The sequence below is a fragment of the Amblyomma americanum genome, chromosome 10 (assembly GCF_052857255.1).
Source record: "Amblyomma americanum isolate KBUSLIRL-KWMA chromosome 10, ASM5285725v1, whole genome shotgun sequence".
NCBI lineage: Eukaryota > Metazoa > Arthropoda > Arachnida > Ixodida > Ixodidae > Amblyomma > Amblyomma americanum.
This window is the reverse complement of record NC_135506.1, coordinates 98,849,150-98,861,720: the sequence shown is the minus strand read 5'-3', so window position 1 is coordinate 98,861,720 and position 12,571 is coordinate 98,849,150. Positions and strand designations below refer to the sequence as shown.

At 43.9% G+C, this 12,571-nt stretch overlaps 1 protein-coding gene across 2 annotated transcripts in view; it reads left to right on the top strand.

Moving 5' to 3' along the window:
* The window catches only part of LOC144106526 (uncharacterized), a 76,419-nt gene extending 64,061 nt beyond the window's left edge, over positions 1-12,358 (top strand). Inside the window, exon 13 of one of the 2 annotated variants that reach the window (XM_077639373.1) lies at positions 8,619-12,358. In XM_077639373.1, the coding sequence (XP_077495499.1) occupies positions 8,619-8,628 (10 nt within the window). In that variant the 3' untranslated portion in view covers positions 8,629-12,358. The remainder of the gene's footprint in view (positions 1-8,618) is intronic. The other variant, XM_077639371.1, reaches the window with a different exon arrangement.
* Positions 12,359-12,571: the final 213 nt, after the last annotated feature.

Below are 12,571 nucleotides of genomic sequence, written 5' to 3'. Positions count from 1 at the left end.
GTTATCAAATTTTATAGAGCCTTTACTGGCGAAAACGCTCTGGGATCAGGGCGAGGAGGATGTTGTGCTAAGGAAAGAGCAGTCATCTTGCCCTAACATAAAAAAACCCCGCGCAATCAGGGCGCAGCAAGCTGACCGCAAAGGCAGACTCAATCGCAGCCCGCGCTTCGATGCCGTAACGAACGTCAGGCAATTGCTGAGTGTGAATGCTTTTTTCTCTTTGCATACATAAAATGATTAGTATGCATCGCTAGGTCTCAGTGCCGGAGTTTTTAATGCCACGACCGAATTGAACAAGTACAGGCTGAAGCCTACAACAAAAGTACAGTTGTTTTTCCGTTCTTTGCTTCCGAGAGCCTTTGCTGAACTTACTTGGGCCCGCTGGAAGAAGCTTGCGGAAAATCAAGGCGATCGAAAGACTTTGGATAAGTTCAACGCGGCATCATGAATGCGTGACTTTGATACCATCCGCGCGACATGCTAAGGGCTCTCCTGAGTACGATTTCTAAAGAGCGAATGCCAATGGCGAAATTCGCACCATGAGACACTCAAGCACTAATCTTTATCCGGGAATACGGTCCCTATAGTTGCCAGATTGATGCTGACATTGCGTGCCCTGGCTGCTCAACGCCAAAGGAATAGGCATTTCTTTCTCATCTCTCATCACACAAAAATGAAAAAGAGAAAGAACAGAACAAGGCCAAAACAGAAAAAAGGCTCAATGTTCTATGATTCGTTGCCTAAAAGGGGAACATCGAGCATAAGGTGGACGAATTTTGCTGAATATTTGACACATTTTCTCTTCATAAAGTTTAGCCTTTATTCCCGTTTGTAGAGCCAAGGTAGAAACGAAGCTCTCCGCATTTCGTACATCTAATGTGTTGCATTGACACACTGCTTTAACTGCTTCAGAGTTGCAATTTATATACAAATCAAAATGCTTTCTTTTGAAGCACAAACGACAGTCTTCATTGCAGGTATGCAGCACAGTTGAAAGTAATACTAAGTGAAATGTTATTTAAATGATCTAAACCGTGAGTGTAATGGATGGGCTCACCTCATCTAAACTTACTTTTGAAAAGCTCGCATATGACTGCACTTGTTAACAAAGTTAACTGCAGCATAGACTGACGCACCTTTATATTGCAGGTTTTCGCCAAAATAGTGGTGATGCTGAAGTGATGCATTTTCATCACATGTAGCAAGGAAAGGCGATCAAATCTTGCAATGGCTTTGCCTACGCTATCTGCTTGGTCAGGACACATTGTGATGACATTACGTCTCTCGTTCCAGATGTGAAACTGTGAATCTTGTGTGCATGTATCGATGCAAGCGCCAATAGTGTGGTGCGCGATGACTTACCCTCTTGGTCGATAGTATGCATCCGAACTAAGGTGTTTCTTCCTTCTTTCTGGACACTTTTTTTGGGAAAAAGAATGCATGTAAGCGGCATCAGTTTGCATGCATGATATTCAGTCCGATAACAAAGGGCACTGTCTGCATGACTTTGTTACCTTCGTATGAGAATGACCTTTTTGCCCCTTTCTTATGTAGACGTCGTTTCGGTTGATTGTGAATTTGAAGTACATTTTTTTTGCTTCCCGGAATGAACATTTTTTTTCTCAAAAATTTAAGAAATGCTGCCAAGAAATGCGGGAATCGCTGAGGTCACATTTTTCAGCCGAATGATCTATTTGAAGTGTGGTTAAAGTTTTATGGAGCTAAACCACTGATTCCTTCATTGACTCATTCTGAAAAGCAGTTAGAATTTTTCTATGCCAGACAGCAAATTTTATTGTTATGTGGGTTTCCTTTAAGCCTGGATACATTCAAGGATTTCAAATTGAAAACCTTAAGTGATTGGTGTGTTCATATTTATTATTTCGGACCTGCTTCATGCAACACACAGAGTGCAGTACCTCACAATTATGGATATATGAAAAAAAAAAGTATTTTCAGATGTGTGAATGTCATAGCCAGGGTACTAGGGCCTACAAGAAAGACAAAGCGAAAGCTCATGGAAAACCAAGCGATGTCAAGGGCCTTTTCTTCCAGTGCCTTTCATAAGGAATGAGCTCTAAAATTTCACTACAAGCTCGCTATGAACAAGCTGTATATAAATATTATGATCCATAGCGCAGCAACAAAACAGGGGACAAACACAAGCGCTAAACTTCCACTAAGGCGTTATTTTGTGTGCACAGAATTTATACATGAAGAAAAGGACGATACCTGCCAGATTAGACAAGACAATTTGTGAACAAAAGCTTTAAAAGCACATGCAACACATTTCATCGGTTGGCATACTGCTCCGAGTCCAAAAATGCCATATCTTTCTTTGTCAGCGACAATGACGGAATGCTGACGCACCTTTCAGGTCCAGCTCTTTCGATTGCGGCAGCCTCGATAATTTCCCTTGTTAATCTATCGGCATTTCTGCCTATCACCTCGCATTCTTTAAAATTAGGCTTGCATTTGTGAGCACGACAGTGCCGTGCCAAATTGCTGAAACCGCCATCCCTGACTTCCCTATGGTGCTCACTTAACCGCTCATTAAGGCATCTCCCTGACTGCCCAATGTACGCCTTGCCGCATGAAAGTGGGATACTGTAGTCTTTTTCCTCAGTGCACTGCACAAAAGGGTTTCTATGCCGAATCATGCAACTATTCTGAAGCCTGCTGGCAGGACAGGTGGCCTTGGAAATGCGGGACAATTTTTCTGGTGCAGACATATGCACCTTCACTCCAAATTTTTGTGCCACCTTCTTGAGGGAGTGTGACAGCTTGTGGATATATGGCACTACCACTAACTTGCTGCCCCCTTCGCTATCAGTTCCAGTCTTCTTAGCCTTTCCCTGCTGATGCAAGCTCTCAGCGACAGAAACTTGTAAGTGTCTCGGGAATCCTGCTGCTCTGAGGCGGTCCACCTACTTATAAAAACTGCTTTTCATCAAGCATGCACAGGACTTGCTAACTGCATTTGAAAAGCACGTCTTCACGACCCCTTGCTTGACCTGCCTCCTATGCGCAGATGAAAAGGGTAATAGGGGCTTCTCAGCTCTGGGCTCATACATCCAAGGAACCTGCTGTCCAGTAACCAGCTTTAGGTCAAGAAACCGAATAGTGCCCTCAACCGTAAGCTTATGGGTGATCTTCAGAGGGTGCAGACACTCAGAGAAGGTAGAAATAGTGGTTGCGGCTGTTACAGAAACATCTCTATGGCTCTTACGAAGGACCACTATGTAGTCATCAACAAATCTAAAATTCCGAATGACAATAGCAACATCAAGTTCATTTTGCAGTCGCCTGTCTAGACTAGCAAGGTAATGATCACTGAGCGCAGGAGCAATGCACGAGCCAATGCATACTTCATCCTTTTGCAGAAATACCTCCTGATTCCATCTAACAAAGGTCGACTTCAGATACAGAGTCAATAAGCTCAAGAACCCGTCAACAGACATGCCTGATTCATTCTGAAAAGCAACAGCACCGATGCTATGAATACAGTCTTCGATACATTCTAAAAGCTGCTGGTGTGGCAGGGAGTAATATAGAAATAACGTTGAGCAAGGCGGAAATTTGGGCGAGTTGGCAAGTGTTCATTTTCGCTCTCAGCGCAACATGAACGGGACACAAGACGAAGGACTAGCACAAACAGGCGCTATAGATATAGGCGGATATAGATCCTTCACATCTATTGCTCTTCACGTTCTTTCTGAAACAAAACCACTTGTTCTGAGCTTCTAATCAGAAAACGATCATCAACGTTCAAAAGTTTGAGATGTCGTTGCAGAAATAGCCCTACCTCCTTCTGCCATGTGCCTCATTCAGATATGATGACGCTTAACGGTGCTTCAGGCTTGTGCGTCTTCACTGAAAAAAACATCCCGAGGCTGAGTTTATCCGCCTTTTGGACTGCAAGTGCAAGCCTAGATAATTCAAGCTGTAAACATAACCTTTTCGCTTGGATAAACTCGGTCTCGAGATGTTTCTTTCAGTGAAGAGGCACAAGCCTGAAGCACCGTTCTGCGTCATCATATCTGAACGAGGCATGTGGCAGAAGGAGGTAGGGCTATTTCTGCAATGACATCTCAAACTTTTGAATGTTGATGATCCTTTTCTGATTAGAAGCTCAGCACAAGTGGTTTTGTTTCTAAAAGAACTTGAAGAGCAAGATGTGGAATTTTTTTCAATAAATGTGAAGGATCTATATTACTCCCTGCCACATCAGGAGCTTTTAGAGTGTATCGAAGACTGTATTCATGCTTCGGTGCTGTTGCTTTTCAGGGTGAATCAGGTGTGTCTGTTGATGGGTTCTTGAGTTTATTGTCTCTGTATCTGAAGTCAACCTTTGTTAGCTGGAATCAGGAGGTACTTCTGCAAAAGTATGAAGTATGCAGTGGCTCGTGCATTGCTCCTGCGCTCAGTGATCTTTACCTTGCTAGTCTAGACAGGCGACTGCAAAATGAACTTGATGTTGCTATTGTCATTCGGAATTTTAGATTTGTTGATGACTACATAGTGGTCCTTCGTAAGAGCCATAGAGATGTTTCTGTAACAGTCGCAACCACTATTTCTACCTTCTCTGAGTGTCTGCACCCTCTGAAGATCACCCATGAGCTTCCGGTTGAGGGCACTATTCGTTTTCTTGACCTAAAGCTGGTTACTGGACAGCAGGTTTGTTGGATGTATGAGCCCAGATCTGAGAAACCTTATTACCCTTTTCATCTGCGCACACGAGGCTGGTCAAGCAAGGGGTCGTGAAGACGTGCTTTTCAAATGCAGTCAGCAAGTACTGCGCATGCTTGAAGAAAAGTTTTTATAAGCAGGTGGACTGCCTCAGAGCAGCAGGATTCCCGAGACACTTATTAGTTTCTGCCGCTGAGAGCTTGCATCAGCAGGAAAAGGCCAAGAAGACTGGAACTGATGGCAAAGGGGCAGCAAGTTAGTAGTGGTGCCATATATCCACAAGTTGTCACACTCCTTCAAGAAGGTAGCACAAAAAGTGGGAGTGAAGGTGCATATGTCTGCACCAGAAAAATTGTCCCGCATTTCCGAGGCCACCTGTCCTGACCGTAGGCTTCAGAATAGTTGCACGATTCGGCATAGAAACCCTTTCGTGCAGTGCACTGAGGAAATAGTCTACAGTATCTCGCTTTCATGCGGCAAGGCGTACATTGGGCAGTCAGGGAGATGCCTTAATGAGCGGTTAAGTGAGCACCATAGGGAAGCTAGGGATGGCGGTTCCAGAAATTTGGCATGGCACGGTCGTGCTTATAAATGCAACCCTGGTTTTAAGGAATGTGAGGTGATTGGCAGAAATGCCGATAGATTAACAAGGGAAATTATCGAGGCTGCCGCAATCGAAAGAGCTGGACCTGAAAGGTGCGTCAGCATTCCGTCATTGTCGCTGACAAAGAAAGATATGGCATTTTTGGACTCGGAGCAGTATGCCAAGAGGTGAAATGTGTTGCATGTGCTTTTTAAGCTTTTGTTCACAAATTATCTTGTCTAATCTGACAGGTATCATTCTTTTCTTCATGTATAATTTCTGTGTGCACCAAATAAAGCCTTAGTGGAAGTTGAGCACTTGTGTGTCCCCTGTTTTGTTGCTGCGCTATGGATCATAATGCATACGCATTAGCCCGAACCATCACCTTGTTAAACTGTATAAATATGCACGAACATAACCTTATTCCTATTCGGGCTAAACATGACTGCTTTGCAAGCACTCTTGCTTTGGTGAAATACTATATAGTATATACTTCTGTAATTCAGCATAGAAAAGTTATTGAATGATCGCATAGCCCTACCATAAGAGATAATGGCACATTTAATGCTTTAGCTTTGAAAAGCTGTGGAGAGATGGCTAGAACACTTTACATGTACTGCTGCTTAGCATTGCTTGCTTTGCTTAGTTCCTAATCTTAGCAAGTTTCCGCACTGTACCGCCAAAGTAGCATTTATTAAAAAGAATGTGAAGCCAGGTAAAGTACATGGTTTTCATGCCAGTGAAGATATGCACTATGCAGCTGGGTACAACTCAAGAACAAAGCAGCAAATACTCCTCAAAGGAATGGCATTGGCCAATTTTCATGACATCAAGCTTCAGCATTTGTTAATCCTCTCTAACTCTAGTGTGACAAGGGATTAACCATAGACAGACTGCAACGTCACAAAAATCGTTCGACGCCATTGCCTGAAGAGCTTCCTTTTAGAGGCATCTACATCTTTGTTCTTGCGTTGTATCCAACAGTAAGTACGAATGATTATTTTTTGGGATTACAGCTGCAAAATCTGGTCCACTATGTCGAGGCTTAACCAGAATTTTTTGTTTCATGGAACAACACCAGCGCAGTAGAAAGCACTCCGGGAGAGAAGACTGTCGGTTTTCGCAGGGCGGCGTCTTGTTTCGCAAAAATCGCTGCCCTTTACCATTACAAGAATGGCTTGCTCGAACATCAAGGATAAGCATAGCTATGTAAGAATTTGAGCGCCGACTCTTAGGAGCTGAGACCAGGGCACAAGTTGTAATTTTGGAGCAAAGTTGGTAAGTGATTAACTGATGCTTAACAGAGGCAATAGACAGTCGGTCAGGACGAGAAAAAAAAGGCCTGGCCAGTGCCCATGATCTCGATCTAATGGAGGTTTCGTATGTGGGAAGGATGAATTAATCTCTCAGTATTCTAGAAAATATTTTTCTCTGCTAGTTATTCTATGAGCAACTCGTCGATTCGCTATTTCGTATTCTAACTGAGGATATGTAGCATGTGTTTTGAAAGCATATGGCTTTTGAAGCCATTGAAGCACTTGGCTCCTCTGGATAGAAATGCGCACAGCAGAAAGCAGACTGCGAGACAGGACTAAAAGAAACAAGCTCTTCAGACCATTACAAGAATGGCCTGTTCGAACATCAAGGATAAGTACGGCTATGTAAGAATTTTAGTGCCGACTCTTAGGAGCTGAGACCAGGCCACAAGTTGTAATTTTCGAGCAAAGTTGGTAAGTGAATAACTGATGCTTAGCAGAGACAATAGACAGTCAGTCAAGACAAAAAAAAAAAGGCCTGGCCGGTGCCCAAAGACAAACCATTCTTGACTTTTTATTTTATTTAGGGAATGGGCCCATGACCTCGATCTAATCGAGGTTTCGTATGTGGGAAGGATGAATTAATCTCGCAGGATTCAAGAAAATATTTTTCTCTGGTAGTTATTCTATGAGCAACTCATCCGGTCGCTATTTCGTATTCTAACTGAGGATATGCAGCATCTATTTTGAAAGCATATGGCTTTTGGAGCTATTGAAGCACTTGGCTCCTCTGGATAGAAATGCGCACAGTAGCAAGCAGACTGCGAAAGAAGACTGAAAGAAACAAATGACAGATTTTGAAATTAAAATGCAGCGAGAAGAACGATGGAAATGACAGGCGCATCCATGGTTTCATTCAAACCAAAGGACAAATCGATTTACACATCCACGCATGTACCAACTGCACAGAGAGCAGGAAGTTGCCAATGAAAAACAGGAACCACGCTCTGAAGCTATTGCCGTCAAAGATTTGTCAATAATCAACTTTTGGCGCTTTCAAGACGCTAGGGACATTGAATTTCCACCTGAAGCCAGGTTAGAAAAGGAATTCATTGTCTTGAAGCTATATTGCTGCTGGAATCTCCTGCTTCAAAAATGTAACGAATGGCTGCTCAGCACCTCAGAGTTTTCTCGTGTATTTTAGTGTATCGTATGGTGTTTAAACCTATTCATCTGCCGCGATCACGTGGGAAGTTCGTGGCATTCGTACCAATGTTTTCCTGGGGGTGCAAACAGGTTGCTGCCTGATTAGGCCAAAAATTTGCAACGTTTTACGTCGCTTACTTTGTTGGCCGCAATACTCCAAATTACACTCAGCGTTCATGACTCTGAAATAATCCTGCTAAAAAATGTTCGTCTGACATGACATTAGGCGCAAAACAGCGTGTAAGAGGAAATATAGATCGCGGGATTTGGAACAGCCTCCGAAGCAGAAAATACTTTTCGATGAACGGACGCAGGTCCTCTGCTGTGCGCAGAACAGCCACATTTGCTCAGGCGTTCATCAACGCTTCAGCTGACGAGTGGATGGATTCATTCACGTGGTTGAAAAAGGGTTTAAGAGCCTCTTAACGTCTGCATTTCAGCTTTGCACGTCGTCTTCAGCTCAGTGCATAGCAGAATTATTGATGGACGAATTCCGTCCATATAACACGATGCACTTTAATCATTCGGCGGTCGATTTTCAGAGGCGGCGAAATTCTAGAGGCCCGTGTACTGTGTGATGTCAGTGCACGTTAAAAAGAACCTTAGGTGGCTGAAATTTCCGGAGCCCTTCACTGCGGCGTCCCTCCTAGCCTGAGTCGCTTTGGGAGGTTACACACCCCAAACCCATTCGATGGTGCAGTCGTGGAGGATTCCTTTCTTTCGGTAACGAAAAGCGATGGCACGTTCGTGGTGGCAAACATGGTCCGGACGTTTTTTTTTTTTTCGCTTCCACCACCATTTGTGCGGCATTAACCCCCACTGACCCTTCGCGATTTGCCTGTTGCGCCCTTCCCCTTTCTCTCTCCACCCTCGCACGCTAACAGGTCTCGGTAGATCGGTGTTTCCCCGCTTCTCTCCTCACAACAACGCATCCAACCAACCAACCAACCAACTGCGGGGCGCTCTTGCCACTTCACACCACAGTGCGAGGCAAGGGGAGTGCGACGGCGTCGACCGCTGTCGCGGCTCCAAGATGGCGCCAGGTGGCGGAGGGTCGAGTGGCTGCTCGTCGCTGGAGCACTCTCCCGTCGGCGCCTACGCCGAGCACGGCTTGCAGAGGCATTACAAGCGCGCCTGGGAAAACCTCCGCTACGATGCCGGCGCCGGTGGCAACAAGCTTTCGCGCATCGACACGCTAGACCACCCGCACGTGTCCTCCCGGACGCTGGAGGGCTATCGGGAGGCCAACGAGATCACGGTCAACGACGTGGCCGCTCTCTATGGCCGGCCGCATCGGAGATGATGGCGGCCGCCATCACCGCTGCTGCCTTATGATCAATGGACTTGAAAATGCTCACTGCAGACTGTTCTTTGCTGAGGGTGGCTGTACCACTGATTCCGTAGTTTAATTGTGCGCTCTTCGTAACTGGTTTACGACGCAGACATGGGAAGCGCCAACAAGTACTCGAATATGCGCGCTCGAAATAGTGATCAAAGACAACGTGGCGTGCGTTTGTTACCATGACCGAGTCCTTGGCCTCCAGAAAGGTGCCAGATGGAAGGAACGAATAAGCGAGAGCAGCGCTAATTTTTAACGTCAAGATGTCTGCCACAGTGCGTACCAATGACGGGTTGCCAGTTGAGGTGCGTTCACAGGCGGTTCTCACACCATGTGTCGCAAAGTGAGATTTTTATTTCGCATCTCATTTAGCCTTGGCTGGCCACAAGACAAACGTGCAGGCGCGCAATGCTTGCACAGTGGGAAAAAAAAGCGTTTTGCAGAGTGAAATAGTGATTCAAAGGGAAATGAATGCATCGATGTTGGAAACCATTTTTTTATAGACATAGCGAACAAATCATTCACTGAGTGTCTGCAGTTTTCCAAAGACAGCGTGCTGTTTATAATTTTCCGTGCTTGAGCTGATGTCTTACTTGCGCTAACCGTTCCGCTTCTTTGTATGGTTTGAACTGTGTTTTTATTTGCACAACGTTGACTACAGCTCGGCACGCCAAGCCGTTATTAGGGAGATTTAGCATACTGGAGACGTAGTAGCGGAATCGCATACCAGCTCTGCGTACGCGTGTTGCGCATGCGCAGTAGTCCTACTCAGCCACGCATTTGGCACAGTGCATGCCCAGCTCCCTTACGTAAAACCGGTAAACGCCTCCGGTATGCTAAGCCTCCCTATTTATTGGTTATAAATCTAGCCGGTTCTTCTTTGCTTGTAACGCCGATTTCAGTGCAACATGGTGTAACATTGTTGCTATTGTCAAGAGGGCATTGTGAACGCTCTGTTCGACACTAAGCCTCTCGTCCAAGACACCTTCGTGCCAGAGGACTAAATGTCTTGCTTAATCAAAAGCTGTGCGCGTATCTCAAAAGCATGAAATTTATGTTGCCTATTAACTGCTTTAAATTGAATATAAAGTGTGTGCTGCACGTTTAGAAGCATTCCTCTCTCCCAACATATTTCTATCAATCGAAAATGTCAACAAACAGCGTGCTGTTTTGTGTCATGCTTTCGTCATCCAGAAAATTGTACATGTTAGCAGTGCGTCGCTTGCATGCATTTCATATCTTTCTAGCCAGCAAAGACAAGCTTCGCATATCCTGTGTTTTGTCAACTTTTGTGCTTTTGTGCGCTAAAGAGAATCGGGTTTTACTAATGATAGTGTTCGGAGTGCTGTACAATAGACAGGATGGGTTGTTTAGAGCGGGCACACTACATTTTTTTAAAGCTATTTATTGCTCGAAGCTTTGGCTGGTTTGGGCTTGAATGTTATTTTACATTGAAGATATTAAGTTGCGTTAAGGGAATTTAATGTCAGACTTCCAAAAACGCGTTGGTAATTTAATGCTGATGTAATTACTCGAGATGTGAATGTGTTAGATGTTGCGTGCGAAAGCAGCAGTGTTAAGTTTTTTGGGGTGTATTTATGTCTCTAGCTGTAATAGCTACATTTTCTACTTAAAAAGCTCATGTTATAATCCCAACACTGCGCTAGAAGACAGCCGCAGTATCTATCCTAGGTCACGTGTGTGCATTTTTTTGCTTGAATAATGGTGCAAATACCTGGAATCTCGTGCTCTAGACGTGAATAAGCTTTACGTATTTTTCAATTTCTCAACGGCAGAAAGGAAAGAGTACAGCCTGCGCCTATTATGTCCGGCGAACTTAGGTTGACTACAAATAGAGAAAATTGCGACACAACAATGAGTACAACGAAAATAATCGATGCTGTTTTTGTTTGACGCACTTACGCGTGAACTTGTGCTTATATTTATGGACACTAACATTTTTATTCATTCGCACACGTATTTATTCTCTCATATCTCACAAGTTTTCGAATCATCAAGGCTTTTTCGCCTTCACAAACTCGCCCGACTCTGCGTGTGAGAAGTTCCGTCGTTTGGAGAAAGTGATCTCGAGAGATATGCGGAATCTCTTTGCTCTTGAAATTAACTTCAAAGACATATGCGTTAGCCTCAACCAAGTTTCGTATTTTACGTAGATACTAAATAGTTGTGCTCTGTTTTATTTTTGTTTTTATGATTTATCTTTATTTTTCGTGTTTCTTTATTGAAAAATAACTTATTATAGGCGATAATTATTTCGCACTAAGTTTGTGCTTAAACACTGCTTACTTATTATGACCGCGCAATTAGCTACTGCATAGTGCTGTTATGTGCTGTTTTTTTGGAAGATACGTGCACTGGTGGCAGTTAGGAAGGATATCTTTATTGCTTGTTCCAGCGAAAAAATAAAGCTTGGTACATACTGGGCGGTGCTGTCAACAGATGACGATGACACTTGTGCTTACTACAAGTCCCCTACATTTCCCAATAGTGCTTATATATAAATTTATTTCCGCTTGTATAACAGCAGTGTTAGGACAACAATCAACAATGCGTGAACATGCGCGTGTAGCGGTTGCGAGCGTGTACATATGGAACAAGTGCTCAAGAAGCGCCGCCTGAAGTAGGCGGTTTGTAAGACTGCAGCATATCGCTGACTTTTATCACACATGCTGGTGCATGCCATCGGCTATAGTCAGATACAAACCAAGAAAAAAGTGGCTTTTCCCTGTCAAAAGACCCTTTTCCAGCCAATGGCGTCGGCCGGTTCTCATGAACCTGAGCTTGACAATGAAGGGAGTGGGTTGACAAATCAGGAAGGCAACTATCCAGGAGAATGCAGGAAGGGGACTATCCCCTTTCATCTGCCTCTCCCTGCATTGTCCCAGAGTTGATGAGAATTGGCCGGAGCCATTGGCTAGAAGGTGGTTCTTTGACGGGTAAAAGCCGCTTTTTTCTTGAGTTGTATCTAACTATAGTACAACTGCCTTGAAACTGCCCCTTTCTACTCCTCAAGTAATTCTCCCGGGTATGACTATGGTGTTTTTATAGTTTTGATTAAAAACGTCATGCTCATATGTGGGAGCATTATTATGTTCGCGTTTTTGTTTGCACCAATGACTGATCTTATTTATTGTGTGCGCATTTTTTGAGAAATGTCAATAATTCTGCCTTTCTGTACAGTTGAAGTAAGCGCTGGCGTTAAACTTGTGTACTTAATTTTTTTTTTCATTTCTTGTTTTGTAATAAAGTTGAGTTCCTACACACACGCTAAGTAGTTACTTGAGTACATAGTTTACGACTGTCGTAAGAAAACTTTCGGTTCTGGTCAAGTTTATTAGAATTGAACTAAATGTGTATGCACAGAAGTACAATCTGGGTCGGACTCAACTACGTTTTCGTGTATCCGTATGACAACAGAAGTTCTTCATACAGGGCCTTTTTAGTTTTCGAACTATGCACATTTCTCTGTACTTAATC